General features: G+C 62.4%; 1 protein-coding gene across 2 annotated transcripts in view; it reads right to left on the minus strand.

Moving 5' to 3' along the window:
* The window catches only part of PIP5K1C (phosphatidylinositol-4-phosphate 5-kinase type 1 gamma), a 51724-nt gene that overhangs the window by 17415 nt on the left and 11652 nt on the right, over window positions 1–22657 (minus strand). For both annotated transcript variants that reach the window (XM_032394604.1, XM_032394603.1), the window contains exons 2-8: window positions 10563–10594; window positions 8969–9061; window positions 7742–7872; window positions 6906–7023; window positions 3797–3949; window positions 2219–2518; window positions 1401–1606 (exon numbers count right to left, since the gene is read on the minus strand). In XM_032394604.1, the coding sequence (XP_032250495.1) occupies window positions 1401–1606; window positions 2219–2518; window positions 3797–3949; window positions 6906–7023; window positions 7742–7872; window positions 8969–9061; window positions 10563–10594 (1033 nt within the window). The remainder of the gene's footprint in view (window positions 1–1400; window positions 1607–2218; window positions 2519–3796; window positions 3950–6905; window positions 7024–7741; window positions 7873–8968; window positions 9062–10562; window positions 10595–22657) is intronic.

A 22657-nucleotide genomic window follows, 5' to 3' on the forward strand; every position in this document is an offset into this window, starting at 1 on the left:
AGGTGGCAGCGCGGCTGGGCCTGGGCCGCTCTCCACCCTCTTGGGCACTCCACTCGAAGCTGGAGGCGGCCGAAGGGCCCAGCACCCACACGCCCCCGTGCACGCGCACGCACACCCATGCACGCCCATGCACACGCTCAACCCGGGCAGGGCCACCAGGGCTTCTGGGTGCCGTCTGGGGAGTTAGTGGCTTCACTCGGCCCCAGGCCCACCCGTGCCCGGCCCAGCACGGTTAGTGAGGTCACACAAGGCAGCGGCTGTCCTCAGGTCACCAACGTCCCCAGAGCCGCCAGGCCCAGGCCCCCGCAGGCTCTGCTCACAGCACTCACGGCACTCAGGTGCCGGGCTCACCTGCGCACCCCGCCATCCCCTGCCAGGCCCCGCGCGGACCCTACAAACACCAAGACGGTGGGAGGTCGGGCCAGCCGCACCAGGCCTTTGCGGCTCCCCTGCCTGCCTGGTGGGGGCTGGGGCTGCTCCTTCCCTGGCCCCCGCAGCTGCTGGCCTCGTGAGGTGGCCAGGCCAGGGGCAAGCCTCGGCCTCACCAGCTGGCCGTGCACCCAGCACAGCTGCTTCCACCTCTGAGCCCCATTTCCCCAGCGGATGAGGGGAGGTCATTACCCCCGCTCCTCCTCCAGCCGCCTCCCCGCCCCGTACTGCTTCCCAACAGGTCAGTGTGTGGTGACAAGAAGTCAATCTCGACACAGTTCCCACCGGACTGCCTTCCACAAGCACTGGACGATGTCCGGGGACGTCTGTGGTCCTCACGACTGGGGGGTCTCCTGGCATCGAATGGGTGGGGGCCAGGGATGCTGCTCGGCCCCCCAGGGCCCAGGACGCCCCCACAGAGAACAACCTGGCCTGGTGTCCGCAGTGCAGGGAGGGTGGGAGGGGGCGCCCCATGAGTCTGTCTCCCCACCAAACTTCGAGCCCCCGCGGCAGGACCGGGTCAGCCCGCTGTCTCTGAGCCTAGGACCCCGTCCTGCATCACGGCAGCCTGTTCTCCCGGGGGCTCTGGGCCCGGCACCCTCGTCCCCAGCACCACCACCACCTTCAGCACCTCGCCGGCTTCGCCGCGGATGGTGGTGCCTGAGCCCGTTTGGGGCTCCAGTGGGAGGAGCGAGCACCTGCGTTCCCCACACGGATGGCCAACGGCCTCAATCCGCTGGCAGATTAATCCGGAAGGCCCTGGTCATCACACACGAGCCGGGATTCTGTGTGTCCACCCTGGTGACCCTCGTGGGGTCTGGCAGGCGGGCGCTACCACTCTGGTGCAAACCAGGAAGCGGCCGTAGACGGTCTCCTGCCCTCCTGGCCAAACCCCCAGCCCCGCCTGCCTCACACCTGGCAAGGGGTGCGGGCGGACAAGCCGGAAGCCCCACCGGCCCCGCGCCACCTACGTGTCATCCGACTCGATGGCCTCCCCGCGTGCAGCCCCACCCTGGATGGACTCCATGGCCGTGGAGTAGAGCGCCTTCTGCCCTAGCGGCCGCTTCTCGTCCGCGGTGCTCTGGGCACCCTCGGCCTGCCGCTCGCGCTCCTGCTGGTCGATGTTGTGCACGCCCAGGAGCAGGCTGTAGTCCATGATCTTGAAGCTCTCCAGCACCTGCCGGAGGTGGGGCCAAGAGATCACGCTCTCCGTCCCCCTCCTCACACCCGGCCCGGTGCGCCCCCAAGCTGCGTCTGGGTCTGTGTCCACTCAGTCCCCACAGCCCCACGGGGGCCTGTCCTAACCCCCGCTTCACACGTGGTCAGGAGACCAAGGGGCTGGGGCTGGGACAGGGCGTTTCCTTCCTCCCAACAGAGCTCCTGCCTGCCTGGCGACACCTGGGGAGCCCAGGACCCCTCCTGGCCCCAAGGGCTCTGACACCTGGACTCAGGGAAGCAGGTCCTGAGAGGTCTGGGGGAGGCCTGGGAGCCAGGGGTGGTGGGCCGAGGGACCAGAAGATGGAGCAGAGAGCTCTGGAAGGCCCGGGATGCCCCTCATCTCCAGAGGAGCAGGCACGATACCTCCAGGCTGCAGGGGTGGGGGAGACCACAAGGACACACCGACAAGATGGGCCGTGGATCTGGGGCTCACACGGCGCTCGCTTCCTCCAGCGTCCCCGTGTTACAGAGGGGATGACGGAGGCTCAGAGGGACGAGGGCCCCTGGGCCCCCCGCACTCGGCCCCGGGCCCTCCCGTGCACGGGGGTCGGCGTGGGCACCACGGCCTCACCAGGCAGTCCCTCTGCAGCGTCTTGACGAGCGCAGAGAAGGTGTCTGCATCGAGCAGAAGCCCCTCGGGCATGTCCTGGATGAAGTCCAGGTCCTTGTAGGTGGGGATGCTCTTCTCCTTCTCCTTCTTGCTGGCCCGCCGCTTGTACGTGGAGCCCTTGAGGTCGAACTTGAGGTGCATCTTGACGACGCGCGGCAGGATATTGTTCATGACCACCACACGGATGTTCTTGCCGCCCGACTGCACACAGTACAGCCCGTAGAACTTGGGCAGCAGCGTCCTCGGGTTCTGGTTGAGGTTCTGGGGGGCGGGGGAGGGGACAGAGTCAGAGGAGAGTGGCCGCTGTGGCCACCACGCTCCGCCCAGGAGCCGCCCTCTGGAAGCCCTCCCTGACCACCTCCCTCCTGGGCCGGCCCTCACTCTGCCCTCCCAGCATCCTGATGTGAGCCGGGATCTGTCTCCCCCGAGACGAGATGCTCCAGGAGGGTCCACGGTGAGGTGTCAGGGCCAGACCAGCTGTCCACCTGCCCGCCCTGGGGTGACATGGGGGCCCGGCCTCCGGACACCGTCCAGGGCAAGGACCAGCAAACTCTGGCTGGAAGGCCAAGTGCAACCACTTGCTTGTTTTCATGCAGCCGGTCGCAAACTAAGAACGGCTTTATGTTATGAAAACGGGGGGAAAAAGCAGAAAACTAGCATCTTGTGACACGTAAGGATTCGTGAAGTTCACATTTCGGTGTCAGTGAGTGAAGTGTTCCTGGCGCTGGGCCACGCCTGCCCACTCCCTCGAGGCCCGCGGGGGCCTTCCTGCTGCAACAGCAGGGCTGAGCTGGGCAGGGAGAGGCTGCCGACCACCGACCCAGGGGAGCTGGGGGCCCACCCAAGCATCATGCGCTAGATGAGACGCCCCAAGTGCAGATGGGTCACGGTCCGTGCAGAGCTGCCCAGAAAGGCCCCGCCCCACCCCCACCAGTGCCAGGTCGGGCTCAGCAGGGCAGGTGGGCACTCAGGTGGAGCCCACCCCCGTCAGTGCCAGCAGCAGGACCCTGGCTGGCTGGGGGACAGAAGTGTGAGGCTCCCACGTCCACCTCCGCCCAGGAGTCTGTTGTGCCCTTTCAGGTGGTGAGTCACACGGGGAACGGGAAGAGCCCCACGCCAGCTGGTGGCCCGGCCCCCCTCCCCCACGCCTGAGTCACCAGCTACCGAGACACGAGCCCACGAGACACGATTTCTGGGATCCGTGACTCAGGGGTGTTGGCGGGGGCAGGGATGGGCAGGGAGGGTGGAGCGGGTGCCCAGCCCCCCAGGCCCCCACGCCCCACCCCGCCCGGGGAAGGCCACTCGGGCCCAGATGGCCATTCCTGCCTGCCGTGTGCGGGGGGCACCACGTAAGGGGCACCCTGAGGGTGAGACTCAGTGACCCAGCAAGGCTTTCCAGGGCGTGCCAGAGGCGGGGTGGTGCCCGGGGGCTCCTGCCCGAGCCCTGGAAGGGGAGGAGCTGGGGGAAGGGGAGGAGCTGGGGGCGGGGAGGACTGCGAGCCCCGGAAGGGGGGGGCGCTGCAGGGAAGGGCCCCTCACCATGTAGTAGCCGGGCAGCAGCTTCTGCAGGAACTCGGCCTCCTTGTGCATCACCGTCTTGATGATGAACTCGTCGTCACTGGTGACGTAGAACAGGGAGCCGCTGGCGCCAGGGTTGGACAGCTCGATCAGTGGCTCGTTGCACAGCGAGTACTGGGGGGGCAGGGGGTGGGCAGGTGGGTCGCTGACACCCCACGGGCCCAACGGCTAGTGGGCAACTCTGGAACAGGTCACTGTCAGCGTCCTTTTACAGATGAAGAAACAGGCTCAGAGACGGAGACTGCCGTGCCCGAGGCCACACAGCACAGATTCGAACCCGGGCTAACCAGCAGCCTGGGTGCTGATCTCCTAGGGCCCAGTCCCTCTCCTGTTAGTAACAGACTCCCAGCTGTGTTGGGGCCCTGACACATCTGGCTACCGCTCCCTTCCCAACCCCCCCGCAGCTAGGTAAGGTCACAACAGTCAACTCTGGCTCCCGAACCGTCTGTAGAAGCTTCTGTCTCCCTAAATAAGTGACAAAAGCTGGTGCCCCTTGAATTTGTGCCCTTCTCTCCATCCCATGTCTTTCCACCTGGAACGATGATGTGAGAGCTGGAACCCCAATCGCTAAGCTGGGCCAGAAGGTGACCTTTAGTACGGAAGCCACGCACCAGAACAGCAGAGAGAGGGGGACCTCCGTCTCGGGGGAGCAGCCCCCACCCTGGCACCTGGCACCCCCCCTCTCTTCCCACTGAGCTCTGCTTCACCTCCGTGCTTGCTACCTAGCAGCCCCACACGCCCTCCCCACCGACAGACGGGACCTTCTGCGGATGCAGGGATTTCTATGGGTTTTGTTCACGGAGGGTCCCCAGCACCTCGGACAGTGCCCAGCCTAGCGTGGAAAGCTAGGCCCTGCAGGCTGCTCTCCTGGGGCCTTTTCAGCTAGCGAGCCAGTGAAGTGCTTTTCAGGACTAAGGCTGTCTGCATTGGGTTTCTGTCCCCTGCAGCCCCCAGAGTCCTGAGTACCACTGGTATACAGCATGGATGAGGCCACAGCATGTCCCCCACTGGACTGAGGGTGCCAGCCCGCCACATGGTAACTGCTGAGCAAATGTTTGCTGAACGACCCTGTGGGTTGCTGAAGTGTAACACAGGGGCTGGCAGGTGGCAGGGGAGGGGGAACACAGGTGAGGGGCAGGGATGCCCCCTCTCCCGTGGGTGCCACGAGGGCTGCCCACCCACAGCCACGAGCCACCAATACCCATGGAAACACAGAGGCCCACGCCCAGGCTGCCCGTGCTCTCCCTCCTCACCTCCCGCCCGCTCCTAGGACAGCTGCGAGGGGCGGGCAGGGACCCCGTGGGGGCCGGGGTCCATGGCCTCCGGAGCCCACGGCTACCCCCCCCCCCCAGCACTACAGCCGAGCCCAGCTAGCAGGAGAGGGGGAGAGTGTGGAGAGAAACGAGCGGTGGACGGGGAGTGTGTGGCTTTGTACAAAAGAAGTCTATGAGCAGAGAATGTTCCAGAACCACATGGCTAACAGCAGCTGCCCTCACATATGGGGTCAGGCCTCATGGGGCCCGGGCTGCCTAGGGAGAAGCAGTGACATGCACAGACCTCCCGGCCGGGTGACCAGCCGCCGGGGTGGGGTCACCGGCAGACGACCCCAGGTGTGTCCCTTCTTCCTCAGAGCCCAGGGGGGCACATGGGGCCTGAGGTCAACTGAGTGCAGCCCCCACCCTACCCGTGCCCCCCCCGGAATCCCCCCCACTGCCAAGCTGAAGCTAACACAGGACAGCTCAGGGCCCTCACAAACAGGGACAGTGGGCGCGCCCCCACAAAACTCAGGACCAGGGAAGTCTCTGGAAGCCAAGGCGGTGCCTGTGGCCCCCCAGGGACGCCTGGGGAAGAAAGAGAAACCCTGAGGGGGCAGAGCTGACAAGCGGGGACAATCCAGCCGCGTCTGAGTTCCCCAGCCCTGCCGCGGGAGGGCCTCTCAGTTCCAGGGGGCCTCGTCACCCCGCCACGGCATCAGGGAGGGTCTTAAGAGGACAGAGGACACCTGCTGAGCACCCACTCGAGGCCGAGACAGGACCTCGGCCATCTCCATGTGTCCACTCTGGGGCCAGCACACGACAGCTAACGGGCCTGAGGCCATATCGCCACTGCTTTGGTTAATGCCACAGGCCTCCACTCTACCCACGAGACCTAAAATCGAGGTCGCCCCGGGGTCGTTTCCACTCTAGAACCATCAGGCTGTCCTCGCTCCGATAAGGTTGCAGGACCCCAGGGAAGGTCAGAGAGGGAAGCCATGAAGCCCGCCACAGATGCTGTGGTCAGAGGACCTGGCCTTGGCCTTCGCAAGGGGCACCCGGACAGCTGGAGAACCCCTGGCCGGAGCGAGAGCTACTTCCCTGTGGAAGGACACGGCCGCGGCTGAGGGCACAGGGCTCCGTGGACCAAGCGGGCGCGCAGCCGGACTTCCCAGCACACAGGGAAACGAGTCACTGCGGGTGAGAATTAGCAGGACCACGGCCCCAGGGATGGCAGACGGTGGCGGGGTCGGGTGGAATAGATCCGCTGGCTATGGACGTGCTCTCATGCAAGGGCTAAGGCTTCCCGAATACAAAGTCGCCAAACAGCCACCAAACCACCCGGAAGTGCAGACCGATCCCCGTCTGCCCACGCGCTGTAACTCTCAGGACCCCACTCATGCACTGTGAGATCAGAGGGTAGGCCTAGGTTTTGATTTTTCTGATTTGAGAGACTAAGACTCCACCAGAACTGGAGGGGACGCGCTGAGCTGGTCCCCACGACCCACCTCCCCTCGCATGGAGGCGGGACCTGTGATATGGCAGAGGTGACAGGACAGTCCTCTCGTTCGCGCTCCGAGGAAGAGGCCCCCGGGCAAGGAACAGGGTCCCACCAATGACATGGGCTCGGAAGCTGACCGTCCCCCAGGCTGGTCCCCCTGAGACTCCGGCCCCAGCCCACCCTCCACCACCACGCTGGGCAAAGAAGCCGGCCGAGTGGCCCCCGAATTCCCGACCCACAGAAACCACGAGGAAGCAGACACACGTGTCTCTGGCAACTTGACCCGCAGCACTAGCCGACCGACCATGGCTCTTACCAAGTAATCATCCGGCCGGATCCCGAAGAGCTCCCGGAAGTAGCGGAAGGCGACAGGGGCGTAGGTCTTGAACCTGAAGTCCTGGAAGTGGTGGGCGGGGGTGAGGTTGCTGCCTTCGCTGTGGAGCAGGGAGGGAGGGAGGCCGGTGAGGGACGGCGACTCTGGGCGCCTCTCCCACTCCCCGCGGCCCCCAGCAGCACAACCTGCCCAGGGCAGCGCCCAGCGGCTGAGCTCCCAGGCCGTCCCTCGGTGGGCAACCCCTGGGCTCTCCGGGGCCAAAGGGCGTGGCCGGTCTCCGGCGTGTCCCAACGTCCACTCCTGCCTCTCTGGCAGCCAGGTGTGGTCACGTGACTGCTCAGCCAATGAGCCACGGGCAGGGCAGAAACAACACACGTCATTTCCAGGTCCTGCCCTTAGAGATCCTGTGCTCCCCTTCTCCTTTCCCTCCTGCGGGTGGAACGCAGATGTGATGGCAGGATCCCAGGCAGCCACCTGACAGCACTGGCTGGATGAGCTGCACATGAGGATGGTGGAGCCACTAGAAGGAACATGGGACCCCAACACCAGGGAGCTGCCTCACTGGATTGCCAAGCAGTGCTCTTCACGTGAGAGAAAAAGAAACTTTACGTTTTCTTTTCCCGTTTTCTTAAAATTGCTGTTATACTACATCTCTCTGATTCGGCAAAGAACTAATAGCGTGACTGATACGGGGTAAGACCTCCAAGCCAAGATGGCAGGAGAGGCCTGTGCTATTTCCAGCAGAGAAGGGAATTCGGAGAACAGCCAGGCTGTCGGGCACCCCAACAGCGGCTCCGTGGCACAGGGCCTGGGCCTACCTGGGGAAGAAGATGCTCTCCACGACGTAGAAGTCTTGCATGAGCACGTCCCGCTCTGGCTTGGAGCTCAGATTGCCCACAGTGTAGCCGATACCCAGCTGAATGGCCCCCTTCAGGGTGGAGGAGGTGGTCTGCAGGAAAACCCAGCTGCATCAAGACCCTGGGCCCCCAGGGTGACAGGCAAAAGGAGAAGCCCCCAGGGCAGGAGGTCGGGGCACATGTCCAGCCTGCAGCTTGGCCCTGGCACTCGTCCACATCACAGGGCCCCGGGGTGCCAGCCCAGTACTTGTCACAGACCTGCTGGCCTCTGGTTTGTCACTGAGCTCACACCACCACACAGCAAGGAAGTGGCCTGGCTGAGACTCCAACCCCACCTCATGCAGTCCCCAGGCCTGTTTTCCATCAAGGTTCTAGAAGGTTCCAACTTCTCAACTGTCCCGACTCAGCTGGGGTCTGTCTACTGTCAGGATTTTCTTTGTGGGGGGGGGGCACATAAATTTGAATAATGACACCCGAACTTCATTTCTGTAACCCCAGGTTCCTTCTACCCACTCTCCCGGTGATTTGCATTGTCACGCTGGGCGGGCGACACCGCTGCTCCGTGCCTCAGTTTCCCCACCCATAGTTGGACATGGAGATGGCGGTACCAGCCATCCTGGGGCTGCCAGGCATCATATGGCCTAAGCCGCCTGGGCTGAAGCCTGCCCCCGTTTAAGAAGGAGAGGATGGGAGTGACAGCGAATGGGGACGGGGCGTAATTCTGGGCTCATGGACATATTCTAAAACTGACCGTGGGGATAGCTGGACATACCGTGAACACGCTAAGAACCACCTAACTTGGAAAGGGTGAATTACACGGTGCACCCATGACCTCTCAGCCAGCTGCTACGTTAGGAAGTGCTCCCCGTGCAGCGCCTGGCCTGGCCTCGTTCGGGCTTCCCATCAGCTCAGCCCCGCCTTCCAAGGGAAGGAAGGAGAACTGCATCTCCCTGTTCCTCCCAGGAGCCAGCAAGGCTGGAGGAGCCGGGGCTCGGCCAGGGGTGCCGGGGACGCCTGTGATGTCCGCAACAGGCGTCCAGGACCTCGCTGGGACTAGGGGCCTGCATGGAGGGGCCTGTCCCGAGAGCATCTGCCTCCAGCCAACCACGGACACAGAGCATGCCCAAGCCTGTGGGGGCCCAGGACAGCTGGGAGCCCCACCCCAGCCAGCTAAGGGCAGAGGAGAACCTTCTTGTAGGTGGTTTCGCCAGAGGCGTCCACGCCCCGATGACCCAACTTCTTCCCGTGGCCAGGACCCGGCTGTCCAGTCATCAACGGGGCCTGCAGAGAAGGAAGCAGGAAGCACTGAAAATCAGCAAGGAGGCGCCGCTGGCCCGGAGTTCTCTGGAAATCCTGACCAGACGGGCTGAGTCACAGTGTCGTGACAAGGCACATGGGGCAGAGGCGGGCTCCGGGGCAGAGCAGGTGGCCTGTCACCCGCAGGGGCCACACGGTCCAACGCTGCACATCCAGAGGGCCCACACCCGGACCGGGGCTTCTGGCTCCTCGAGGAAAGCAGGGAGGTTGGCACCCGCAGCCCTCCTGTGTGCATGGGGAGCACGACCCTAGTTTCAGGGGCTCCCCTGGCACGGCTGACACTGGGCAGGGTCATTCCCTATGGCCCCCACCCCTCGGCGCAGCCCTCCCCGTCACGACAACCACAGATGTCCCCAGACATCACACAGTGTCCCCTTGGGCGGAGTTGCCCGGCTGAGACCCCTGGGCTGGAATGACTGTGAACTGAGGGGAGAGATTCCGCTGGCCTGGGCCCTCTATGGGGACAGCCACGGCAGGCGTGACAAACTTGTGTGGGGAAGTGGCGGAAGGGGCCCCGGCTCGAGGCCCAGGCCGGCCAGCAGAGGGAGCTGGTGCCCCTCCCGGGGCCGGACTGTCCCTGACATTCAAACATCTCCCGCACACCTGCCCCCATCCACAGAGCCCACGCAGCCCTTCCGGCCTCCAGCTGAGGGTGCTCAGACCAGCCAGACCCGCACGGCCTCACTGCCCCACGCAGGGGTCCGGGCAGCCCTCCAATGCCCCACCAGCCCTCGCCCCTCAGCTCGGCTGCCGTGCGTTCTGCACACTGGCCACCAGGGGGCGGGCTCTCCCCAGCAATCAGAAGGCACCACCCCTGCTCCGCACCCCTCGCTGACTCCCCACTGCCGTGTGGCTGGACACCCTCCAGGAAAGCCCTCCCCACAAGGGTCCCACGTGGTGGTGGCATCCAGGGCACACGGACACCTGGGGCCGGGCGGCCAGCGCAGGCACAGGGACGCCACACCTGGGCTGCTCCTGGAGCGCGGGGCTCACAGACACGCTCCGCAGGCTCCTTTCAGGACCAGGGACAGTGCTGACCCCCACCTGCGCTACCGGAGCGCGGGGGAGGGCAGCCCGGGGCCCACACGGGGCGTGGAGGCGCAGCACGAGGCCCCCCCCCCCCCGGGGAAAGCTCTCTGGAACACGACGGGCAGACACGGGCAGGTGTGTGGGGACCCGGGGGGCTGCACGAAGGTGCTACTCATCACGCACTGGGCACTGCCCTGCGGCAGCATCTGACCCGGTCCCCCTCCTCCTGGGAACTCCCCAGGGACCCACACTTGCCTGGCTTCCGTCCCACCTCTCCGGCCCCTCAGTCTCCTGTCCCTCTGTCCCTCGCTGTCCAGGCCGGGTCCTTGCTCTTCCTACCCCACCCGCTCCCCTCCCTGAAACTCAGGATGCTGGCAGGACTGAGGGAGGGGCCCAGGGAGGCACAGTGAGCTGCCCAGAGCCACAGGACACTCACCTCCGTCGGGACCATCTTCTTCTGGGCCAAGCCTGCAGGAGAGAAGGGAGAGGCTTCAGCCTGGAGATGGGGGCAGCCCACCCTGCCTTCACTGCACGCAGGTGCCTGCGACCTCACTCAGCTCCCCGCGCCCCTACGGAGGGACTCGAGGACCCGGGGTAGGAAGTGGGCAAGGATGGTGACCCACCACTGACCCCAAAGACGTCAGGTCCCCAGCGGCAAACGACTGACTGAATTGACAAAGTGCCGTCTACACCCGCGGGAGAGAACAGGGCTTAACCAGGAGATGCTCAGGCCGAGGGGAAATCAGGCAACGCATGGGGTCAGTGGGAAGGGGCCAGGTGCCTGGGGCTGGAGCCACGACTCCCTGGCTCCTGTCCACACAGTCCCCAGGGAGAGCTGCTCACCATGGAAAGAGGCTCACAGTGAGGGAGCAGGTGGTTTTTGTCTCTGAGGATCCTTCCCTCCAATCCCAGCTCCCCATGAGAAGGCCAACCACTGACTGACCTCTCTGAGCCTTAGCATCCTCACCCGGAACGCAGGCTTCTGCTGTGGATTATCTGTCCAATGAGTGTGGACGGCAGATATGCCCTGCGCCCTGCAGATGACGGGCTTTGCAAGGGTGGGCAAGTCACGGCCTCCGAGGAGGGGGTGACCCTGGGTTCCCAGGGGCCCGGCGTCCTCACGAGGCCCTCACGAGAGGGAGGCAGAGGGTGGGAGTCCCAGAGATGGGCAGACCCCACGCTGGTGGCGGTGAGGATGGAGGGGGGGCCGCGGGCCAGGAAGAGGCCGGAGCCGGGTCTCCCAGGGGGCCCCAGGGGGGACCAGCCCTGCCCACGCCAGGGTTTATAGCCCAGTGAGACCCATTTTAGGCTTGTGACCGCCAGAGTGTGCTAACAAACGTGTGTGGTTTCAGGCGGAGCTGTGGTGCTCCATCACAGATGTAACAAGCCCATACACTGGGGGTCTACCATGCGTCAGGCTGGCGGGAAGACAGGCGAGACCAGGGCAGACACGGCCTTCACCCTCAAGGGCTCACAGTCGGGGTGGGGGCCAGAGAAGGGCCTGCACAGGGGAGTGGGTGCCAGGAGGATGACCTGGGGGAGGGGTCAGGGTCAGGAGGTGGGACCCAGGGAGGTGGGAGCCCTGGAGGGCTGTGGGCAGAGGTGGGCCGACCTGACTCAACTGCTCACAGGTGCCCTCTGGTGGCCGCTGCAGGGAGGACGGACGGGGGAGGGGCAGTGAAGGCCGCAGCCTGGGACAAGGGTGGAGGGGACAGTTCTGGTGGTTCTGGTCCCGGTGGGAGACGATGGGCTGGACCAGGTGGAGGCAGAGGAGGGAGAGGGGTGGGCAGATTCCGGAGAGGTCTGAAGTTAGGACAGGAGCCTAGGACAGCTAGAGGCTCTGTTCACTGGAGGCAAAGTGAAGAAGGTAGTCAAGAATGACTAAGGATCCTGACCAGAACAATTAACAGAGGACAGAGTGGCCTCAGCCAAGATGAGCGACAAGGCAGGAGCAGGTGTGGGGACAGTCGGGTGCAGCGTGGTCGAGCTGAGTGTGAGATGCCCGGGACCCCCCACAAAGAGACCTCCAGGATCAGCTGGACCCCCAAGTCTGGAGCTCAGGGGAGGGCCTGTCTGGAGACAGGACTGTGGGCGTCGTCCTGCCACAGACGGCGGGGGGGGGGGGGGGTGGACAAGGCTGCCCGGGAAGGGAGCGGCTGGGGAGGGAAGAGGCCCGAGGACCCAGCCTGGGCATCGGGGGAGGCACCACGGGGCCGGGGGAGCGGGAGTCCCAGGTGAGGGTCCGGGTTCCGTCTCAGCCCAGCAGAGGAGGGACCTGCTCCACTTCTAACACCAGATAGGGCCAGAGGCTGGGGACTGGGGAGTGACTGCTAATGGGAATGGGGTTTCCTTTAGGCAGATGAGAATGTTCTAGAATCAGTGTGGTCATGTGCACCACATTGTGAATACGTGAAAAACTAAATTGTAAGCTTAAAAGTGTGAATTATGGTGTATGAATTATACTTATGGAAAAAACGAACCCAAGAGGACTGTGAACCATGGGTAAGGCTGGGGTCGGCAGGGTGGGGGACGGTGTCCTCTTTCAGGTGTAACCACCACTGCCCTGTGCCTCAGCCAGATGCCGGCGATGGTCCAGGCAGGGAAACGGGCTGGGTGGGTGACTGGCCGATGCCAGGGTCACGGCCACAGGGCCCACCAGAGGACACCCCAGCCAGAGGTCAGAGCCAACACTGGTCACTTGCCCAAGGCCCTAGGCGCCCACCCACAGACGGGTGTGGGTGTGGGACCTCCCAACCTGGGCGCCCTGGCCTCAGGGATGAACCTGGGCCCATCCTGAGGCTTGGCCTGAGCAAGCAGGTAGCAGAAGATGCTGAGAAGCCGACATAACATTTGTTGGTTTTACGTCTGGGGTGTGGGGGGAGGAAGAAGAGAGAAGGAAAGAGGCCAGCGGTAGAGTAGACAGAACATTCTAGACTTGGCTTGGGGGCCCCTGGCATTCCCCTTCCTGGCCAGCCTGGGGCCGCTGGGCCCGAAGTCCACCCAACCGTGCCTACCTGTGACCTCTGCAGCCCCCAGCCCTTCACCCTGGGGCTCTCTGCCCAAGCAGGCCCAGCCCCGAGGTCCAGGCCTCCCCCCACAAACAGTTCCACCAGCTTCCCAGTTCTCCCAGCTTGTCGGGGGCAGCCTGGCGGCTCCCAGCCCCACTCACCCTGCGTGCTCGGGCCACACCAACACCAGCCTCTGATATGAGGTCCTGCCCGGGTCTGCCCTGCCCTGGGACCCCTCAAGGTCACCTGCTTCATGCCCAGGGTCCCTGCAACAGCCACACTCCTCCTGCCTGACTCACACGCTCTCTAATAAAAGGGAGAGATGCGTCCTCCCACCTGGAATATCCTGGGCTCCGTGCCAGAAGAGGCCGCAGCATGATGCCCGGGAGCGACCCCCTTGCTCCCTCAAACACCATGGCCCCGGGCCCTCGAGGGCCTTGGTGCATCTTCAGAGGGTGGTGGCTGCTCAGGGCGGGTGGGCTTGGAGGTCCCGTGGCCCTGCCCTATGCTCCCACCAGCCAGGCCAGGCCCAAGGAGGCCACACCACGACGAGCTCCTCCCAGCCCAAGACGTGACCCATTCTCTTCTGAATGAGCCACCCCATTTTTGAGGAAATTAAGTTTTAAAAATAGCCTGGGGAGGGAGAGAGTGCTTCACACTGGGCCAAGACCTGCCCCGTGGGCGGAAGGCAGGGGGTGGCCAGGGCCCAGACCGTTCGGGGTGAGGGGGCCATCCCCTGCCTCCCCTGCTCCCTGACCTCTGAGCTAGCCCCTGCGGCCCACCACTGTGTGACCTCAGGCAAGTCCCTCCACCTCTCTGAGCAGCTTTCCTCTGCTCTGTGCCCCTGTGGGTGACCAAAGCTAGGGCTCCAGAGCTGGGCTCCCCCTCCCTAGCCCACCACCCCGCACCACCATCGGACTGCTGCCCCACCCTGCAGACCCTGTCCTGTCCCTCCGGGCGACAATGACACCAACATCTGTCCTACCCACGGGAGAGGGCCTCCTCCCTCAGGGCTGGACCTGCCCTTAGCAGCCACCTACCAATGTTTGTTGACTGACTGATGGATGGACAGACAGACACCCTTTCCTCTCCCCTCTGCATGCATGTGAGCTTCAGCAGGAGCTGCTCCTCCACATTTGTTTGACGTGGAAACTGAGGGAGGACGGGGCTCAGGAAGGACTGTGGGTCCCCAGGACCCAGGGAGGAGCCTTACCATCTGTCTTTCAGCAGAATCAGCCACCGTACCTTTACAATCCGTCCAAAATCTGCCCACTGCCCCCGACCCTCTCGGCCCATCACCTGGACCAGCACAGTCCCCTCCACCCTGGTCCCCGGTCCCGCCCTCACCCCAGTCCGTTCTTCCCGCAGCGGCCACCAGAGGGCGCCCGTGATCACCCCAGTCAGGTCCCGCCCTGCTCCACCCATAGCCCTCCAGGACTCCCTCCTCCCTGGGGGAAAAGCCCAAGTCCTCCCTGAGGTCCCCAAGCCCTGTAGGACCTGCCCCTGTCCCCTCCCTGCTCTCCCCTCCTCCCTCTCCCCCACTCTGCTCCAGCCACACAGGCTTCCTCGCTGTTCCTCCAACATGCCAAGCAGGGCCCTGCCCCAGGACCTTTGCACAGGTTGCCCCGCCCCCCCCCCCGAAACACCACTCCCAAGACACTTGCAGGGTTTGCTAACTTGCTTCATCCGAGACCTGGCTCAAAGGTCCCCCCTCTTAGGTGTCCTCCAACCACTTCGCCCAAAACAGCCCCTCTGAGGTCACTCTCCTCACCTCCTTGGCCTTCTGGTCTCCCAGGCACTCGGCAGCACCCGGTGCCTCCATGTTATGTCTCTCCCACTACCGGGAGAGCAGGTCTGCTCAGTCACCCCCTGACAGACACCTTCAGGGCTCTCTGCGTGCAGAGACTCCCCACCGGACACGAGGGGCATGAGGCCTGTCAGCTCCATGCAGGGTGGGGCCCCTGCCCAGAGCAGGACTGCCTGGGGCCCAGGAAGAGCGCCGGCTCCCCGTGACTCAGAGCCAGCAAGAAAGCACTAGGCCATGGCAGACAGGGCCAGCAGCCCCAAGAAGCCAGGAAGTGGTGCTGAGGCCCAGCCGCACACACTTCCCTGATCAGCTGGGATGCTCGGGCTGCCCTGGGCCTCCCGCGGCACAGGCCTCCAGAGCAGAGCCCTGCGGGCAGCCTGCGAAGACGCTGGGAACCCCTGGGGGGCAGTGCCAACCCTCAGCCCCGGTCAGCCTTGGCCCGCCAGGACGCTCAGGCGCCGCACTTGCAAATCCTGTCTCCAAACAGGAAGAAAGGCTCCCGTGGCCGAGCGAAGACAGCCGGTTCTCTGCGGCCACGTGATGCTCTGAGCCGCAGAGCGCCACCGAGGGGACGCCGAGGGCACCGCAGGGCGCGGGCAAGGCTGGCGGCCTCCGATTCCGCCCTCCGGGAACCCTGAGCCCGGGGCTCTGGAGACAGGCGGGCGGTCCCCGGCTGCGGTGCGGGAGCCTCTGGGGTCTCGGGCCGCCTGCTGACCACGGCTGTGTGACCGACCCCGGGCGAGGCCGCAGAAGGACTGCAGCCGAAGCCGAGCCAGGGGCAGAATCGCAAGCGAACCCGCAGCCGTTTTCTCAAGCACCCAGCTCTGGGCGGTCTGTGACCAGTACAGCTGACGGAAGCAGGTACCGCGGCGACACGTGGAGAGCGTTTCTAGAAGGAACGTAAGGATCTATTACCAGGGACTTCTTCGGGGGCGGAGGAAGGAAATAGAGCTTTAACTCCTCTGTCCACCTTAAATTCCTTACTTTCAAAAAAGCACTAAATAGGGGCGCCTGGGTGGCTCAGTTGGTTAAGCGACTGCCTTCGGCTCGGGTCATGATCCTGGAGTCCCTGGATCGAGTCCCACATCGGGCTCCCTGCTCAGCAGGGAGCCTGCTTCTCCCTCTGACCCTCTCCCCTCTCATGTGCTCTCTCTCTCTCATTCTCTCTGTCTCAAATAAATAAATAAAATCTTTAAAAAAAAAAAAAAAAAAAAAAAAAAGCACTAAATATATTCAAAGCCTGGATTATTCAGTCATACAAATAATGAGGTGCAGACACGCGCTGCCCCGGGGACGGACCCCGAGCCCACGACGCTCAGGGAGGGAACCAGACACAGAAGCCATGCGGGGTGTGAGTCCACGTGGGTGACACGCACAGAACAGGCTCATCCGCGGACGGGAAGGGGGCTCGTGGGGGCCCGCGGGCTGGGGGGGACGGGGAGTGACCACTGATGGGGACGGGGTTTCCTTTGGGCTGACGGAATGTTCTCCAACTAGACAGTGGTGATGGTGGCACAACATAGCAAATGTAGTAAAACCCACAGAATCGTGTACTTTAAGACGGTGAATTTTTTTTTTAAGATTTATTTATTTAGTTTAGACAGAGAGAGAAAGAGAGCAAGAGAGCGCATGAGCTGGGGGAGGGGCAGAGGGAGAGAGAATCCCAAGTGGACTCTCTGCTGAGCACGGAGCCCCACGTGGGGCTCGATCCCACGTCCCTGAGATCCTGACCTGAGCCAAATCAAGAGTCGGACGCTCAACCGACTGAGCCACCCAGGCGCCCCCAAGAGAGTGAATTTTATGGTTACGTGAACACATCTCAAAAACGAATCCCTTTAGCTGCAAAACCACTGCCCAACGATGCGCACCATCCAGAACATTCTCCAGGCTCCACTCCTTCTGGCAGGCAGTGCTGCAAAGTGAGGGTACAAGCGGCCCAGGTCACGCCGTCCCCCACACGGAGGCCAGAGGGGCCAGGCTCCACCGACTTGACGACCTTATTCTGCAGCCACCATTCCAAAGGCAGCGAAACAGGGTTGAAGACACCCAGGCCGAAAGTGAAAAAAACCCTATGATCACATCGCAGAATCCAGAAAGGCATTCGACAAAATTCAACACAAATTTCGTGTCTGGAAACTATTAGAAACTAGAGAAACAAACAGAAATGGGCTGATGGGGGAGAAGAACTGCTTTGCTTGAAAACAGAATAAAGCGAAAACCCACGGCAGACACGCGACGCTCCCCGCAAGAGGAGTGCAGCCGAGAGCCACCACTACCGTGGGGACGCCGGCCAGTGCAGTAAGACAAGAAAAGAGAAGGAACGGAGGTTGGAAAGAAAGACAACATTTCAGAAAACCCAGGAGAACCAACTGGCCAACCGTTAGAACTAACCAGAGCAGAGCAGGTGGCCGGTGACCTACCCGAGGTCATGCAGCACGAGTGCTGAGGCTGAATTTGGGAGTTTCTGCCCTTTGCACCCACCCCCTGCTCTTTACGCGGCTGCCTCTCCCTAGTTTCACGCTTGGATTAATTTTTATCTGTCAAATGTCGATGGCCCTTTCCAATTAACAGACCCTGGGAAGATGCCCTGTCCTCCAGGGGCACTAAATCCCCAGAGCAGGGAGGGGATGTGGGGGGACGGGTGGACAGAGGGGTGGACGGAGGGAGGTAAGGGGGGGCGGAATGCATGAAGTAAGCACAGCAAAATGTCAACGGTAGGATCCAAGTGGTACGGAGTAAGCGCCCACTGTCCCATTCTTTCAACTTTTCTGTACAGTGGAAAATTTTCTTTACACGCAAACTTTTCCCTCCAGGTTAAAGGTGAATTTTGACTTCGGCCGCCAGGTGTTTTCAAGCTTAGGAGAAACGCGTTTTTTGAGTGGATTCTGCCCAAGGAATGTGAGTGATCACAGGGGGAATAGCAGACGTTACGGAGCACCAGTGTGCCACGGGATTCACGCACATTCACTCAGCATACCTTCCAGAAGGCACGTTCCCACCTCAGGCCTTGGCACTCACCGTGCCCTCTGCCTGGAATGCACTCTCCCTCCATCTGCCCGTGGCAGGCTGCTTTCCTCCATCACTCAGGTCTCGGCTTGAATAGCACCTCCTAGGGGGACTGTCCCTTCCCACCCCTAACCTCCTCCCACCCTCTACCACGCCCGTTTTGTTTATTCATGACACACGTCACTGTCTGAAGCTAACTGCTTTATCACCTTTCTCCTTACCAGTAGAGCAGAGACCAGACCGTCTTGCTGACGCTGCTTCCCCACGACCTGGCCCTGTCCTGGCACGCGGTCCAAGCGCAGCAACCACAGGTCGAACGGAGCTGGGTGGGGGACGCTGGGATGGAGCAGTGGGCATGGATTTGGGAAAGACCCCAGAGGGATGACAGCCAGGACAAGGAGATACCCAGCTGCAAGAGGGGAGGACTGGGGAGGACATGAAGCCCGGGGCCCGGTCAGGCGCACAGTGGGCCCATCACTGACACAGAGGCCACGGAGGAGGGACACTCGGATGTGGCCAGATGCCCAGGGCAGGGCACACACGCAAGATGATGCATGGAGGTGGCAGGTGCAGAGCAGAACAGTGCCCTGCACGTAGTAGGTGCTCGATCCACGTCTCTGTCAAGGACTGGAGACACCGTGGGAAATGCTGCCCCTGTCCAAAGCAGGGCTGGACTGGCCCCCAGCCCCCTACCCCCAGGGCACGAGGGAAACCCATCCCGGCTCTGACCCCACAGCCCGAGGAGAACACTCCCCGTGGCTCTGGGCAACCACGCGGGCCTCAGCAGCAGCAGGACTCCAGCAACAGCCTAGAACTTCAAAATAGAAGGCAAGCCTCAAACCAAGGCTTTGGGATTCACAAAGCTGTTTTCTTCCTCTTGGATAGTTTTTCCCTCTCACAGGTTTGCATTTTTCACTCTGATCCCCCTGGAACAGTGAATGGTGTCAGAGAAGGAATTACAAATTTTCCTTAATAACCAATTTCCCAAAGAATATTCTGTTCCTTCCCTGCCTCCCTCGCTCACTCCAAACTGTGAGCATTGAGCATTTCCTGCTTGCTGGGCCCTGCTGTGGGATGAAATGCTATGGAGGGTCTGGCATTGTCTAAACATGATGCTTAGTAACAAAAGATTTTAAGCACCCAGAAAAGCACAACATAACATAAAAGACACCAGCAGGTTAAACAGATCTTTTCTTGTTTCTCTCTTCAGTCAGGGGTCAGCAAATGTCTCCCGTGAAGGACCAGTGGAGGCCCAGAGGCAGGGACAGTGACTAGGGTGGAGGGGAGTGACATAAAGGTGGCTCTCACCCAGGGCAGCCCTGCCCCATCTGGGGACGTCTGTGGTTGTCACGCCTGGGGGCCTCCTGGCATGGAGGGGGTGGGGCCCAGGATGCTGCTCGGCCCCCCAGAGTGCTCAGGAGGCCCCCCACAGAATGACCTGGCCCTCTGTCCACAGTGCCCAGGACAGACTCCGGAGCCGCCGTGGGGGTGTGCGGTGGGGGGATGGACTCCGGAGCCGCTGTGGGGGTGTGTGGGATGACAGGGGGCAGGTAGGATGTGGGTGTCAGTATTTTCTAGGTATTTAAAACATTCCAGGATAAAAAACATACCTAACTGTACTATCCTGTCTACTTTTGCTCTTGCTTGCAGTTCCCCGCATCAAAGACCTACCGCACGCACACGTTCCCAGTGCGGGGCTGGTGTCCTGAAAGCCACATCCAACCTCTAACACTCGCGGAAGCCAACGGTCACTGGACCCACCGTACAGCTGGGGAGACTGAGGCTCAGAGGTCTCGGCCAGCTCAAGGCAGCAGAGCTGCAGGGGGTCCCAGAGACCCCGCAGACCCACTCCGCCCACAAGGGCTGGCTCCCAGGTTGGCTCAAGGCAGCCCAAGCTGACCTGTCCTCACAAGCAACTGGAAACTTCCTCGCCAAGCCCTTCTGCGGCTTTCCGGGACCCTCCAGGCCGAGTTGCTGCTCCCGACGGTGCTCCCAAGCACCCGGCCCCATGTCCTGCAGCCATCTGGTCACCTGTGTGACCCCCACCACCACCCTGTGTATTGGGCCCAGCATGAGAGCTCCATACCGCTCCCCCTGCATTTGCTGACTTTCGCTCTGCCTCACTGCCCCAGGCACAGATGCTCCTGGTCGTGCGCTCTCCAAGCCGGCACCAGCTCTGCCGAGCTCGCGGCATGCAGTGCACGCTCTGCGCGGGGTCACCCACACCATCACAGGGGCAGACGGAGACTGCTCCTCTTTCATGGATTCGGACACTGGGGCCCCAGACCTAGCACATGAGCGGTCACCCGCCAGTGTCCATCCCCCCACCCAGCCGGTCGGGTCCTCTGCTGCTCAGGTTCCTTCACACCGTGGGCCCTGGGCCAGGCACATCTCCTCCCCGCCTCCTCTCTGCTCAGTGGATGCCTTCCCCGAGCCCATCCTGGGACCCAGGGATTCCAGGCCTAGCCTCTCCTGGCAGCTCCCTCTGGAACGCACGCCACGCCACCTTCAGAGCCCTCTTGGCTCCACTGAGAGCTCCGGAGGACAGGCCACTTCCCCGTCTCCCTCAGTGACCCCCATACCAGCTCCCAGGCACAGAGCCGACCTCAGCGCGCATCACGGAGAAATCCTGGAGGGCTGCATGGAGGAGGGAGCCTCAGGGGAAGAGCATGGGGAATGGAGCTCTCACATGGTCCCTGACCTGGAGATCTGATGAAGGGCTGAATGCGAAGCAAGGCCATGAGCTTCCCACCAGGCCTGTGCTGGGCAATGCCTCTCATCTCTCTTCTTCAGAGAGGGAAACTGAGGCTCAAAAAAGTGGGATTAGGATGTTTCATGTTCAGACAGCAGCCTAACTCACACCGCTGGAAGAACAAAGGTGTGTGTGGAGAGGGATATATTTTTTTAAGATTTTATTTATTCATTTGAGACAGAGAGATACAGAGAGTGAGCGAGAGCGCTCATGAGCAGGGGGAGGGGCAGAGGCAGAGGCAGAGGCAGAGGGAGAAGCAGGCTCCCCGCTGAGCATGGAGCCTGACACAGGGCTCGATCTTAAACCCTGAGATCACGACCTGAGCCAAAACCAGGAGTCAGACACTTAACTGAGCCACCCAGGCCCCTCCCCCCACTTTAAAAGATTTTATTTGAGAGAGAGAGAGAGAGATTTGTTAATATAACTCAGGCCAGCCAACTTGCCCTGCAGACCAAACCCACAGTCTGTTTTATAAATAAAGTTTTATTGACACATAGCCACGCCCACTCATGTATGAATCTCTACCATGGCTTTTGCACTACAATGGCAGAACTGAACACTTACAACGGAGACCATCCGGCCCTTCACAGCAAGCTTGCCAAGCCCTGACCTAACGGAAGAGGTGTGATGAGCTTCAAGTGTGGCTGCACCTGGGGGCCACCTGTCAGTGCTGCTGTCCTCCCAGCACACCCCCCGCCCCCGCAGGTGCCTGATTGTCCCCTGTAAAGTCCCAGGGCAGGACCCTGCAGGTCAGGAGCCTGAGGCCTGGCTCCCCACCCAACCCTGGAGCCAGCAGCACTCTGCCTAGGTGTGGGGGATGGGGGCTCCTCAAGGGGACACCAGGTGGCCATCGCTGGACATGCAACTGCAGACCTCCACAGGGGAAGGGGCCTGTGGACGAGCCAGATCTGAGGACAGGAGGGCAGGAGGACAGGAGGGCAGGAGCACAGGAGCCCCGCCCCAGCAGGTGCCCGATGGAAGATCATGCGCTGTCTCAGGACCAACGTGTGAGGTTTCTTGGCCCAGTTTTCTTCCCAGATATATTTTTACTCCCCGGAAGCCAGGGCTGGGCTGCAACACTGCACTTGAATTCTAAAATGCCAGGAGCCACCGAGGCAAGCCAGGGCTGCTCAGCTGGAGGCCCCCCTCAGCCCGGGGCTCGTCACTCATGCAGGTGTCTGCCCGTCAGGCTCTAGGCGGACGGTGGGAACCTGGGGCTGGGCGTTCTCTCAACACGGCAGTAATTTCCCAGTGTGGGCCAGCCTACCCAGCAGGGCGTGTCTAGGCTTCCAGAATCCCAGGGGGCCGGATTTGTTTTACATGGAGGCTGAGTGGGGCAGGGCCAGTAAGCTGGCGGAGAGCCAGGCCGGAACCAGGCCCCTGACGCCCGCTGGGCTCTGGGATTACCACAGGGGCCCCTGCACCTTGAGGGTCCCTCTGCGTCAGGCATGGGCTGGCTGCTCAGCTCAAGCTCTCGCTGGTGCTGCATTCCACCCTGTGGGGAGAGGGCCACAACTGCCCCATTCTGCAGATGAGAGAGGGAGGCTCCGAAGCGAAGCGAGCTGCCCGCTGGGGTGGCCAGCCTCCAGGACGGGCTCCGGTGGGCCGGGCCCCCTGGTATCCACATGCTTCTGCAGCAGCTGTGGGTGTGACCGATGGGGTACGGCTGAAGTGAGAGCGTGTGAGTTCCAACACAGGTCAGACACTGCTGTGTTCCCTTGCTCTTGGATTGCTCTCTGGGGGACAAGTGGTCACATCCTGTGAGGACACGTAAGTGGCCTGGGAAACCGAGGACAACTGCCACCAGCCACATGAGGGAGCAGCTCAGGAGCGGCTCCTCCAGCCCGGGTCGAGCCTTCAGATGAGGCAGGAGGCCTGCCTTCACCCTGATCTGAGACCCTGCACTGAAGCCACCCAGCTCAGCCACCCCCGGGTTCCGGACACACAGACACCCTGAT

The sequence above is a fragment of the Phoca vitulina genome, unplaced genomic scaffold (genome assembly GCF_004348235.1).
Source record: "Phoca vitulina isolate PV1807 unplaced genomic scaffold, GSC_HSeal_1.0 scaffold81, whole genome shotgun sequence".
Lineage (NCBI taxonomy): Eukaryota > Metazoa > Chordata > Mammalia > Carnivora > Phocidae > Phoca > Phoca vitulina.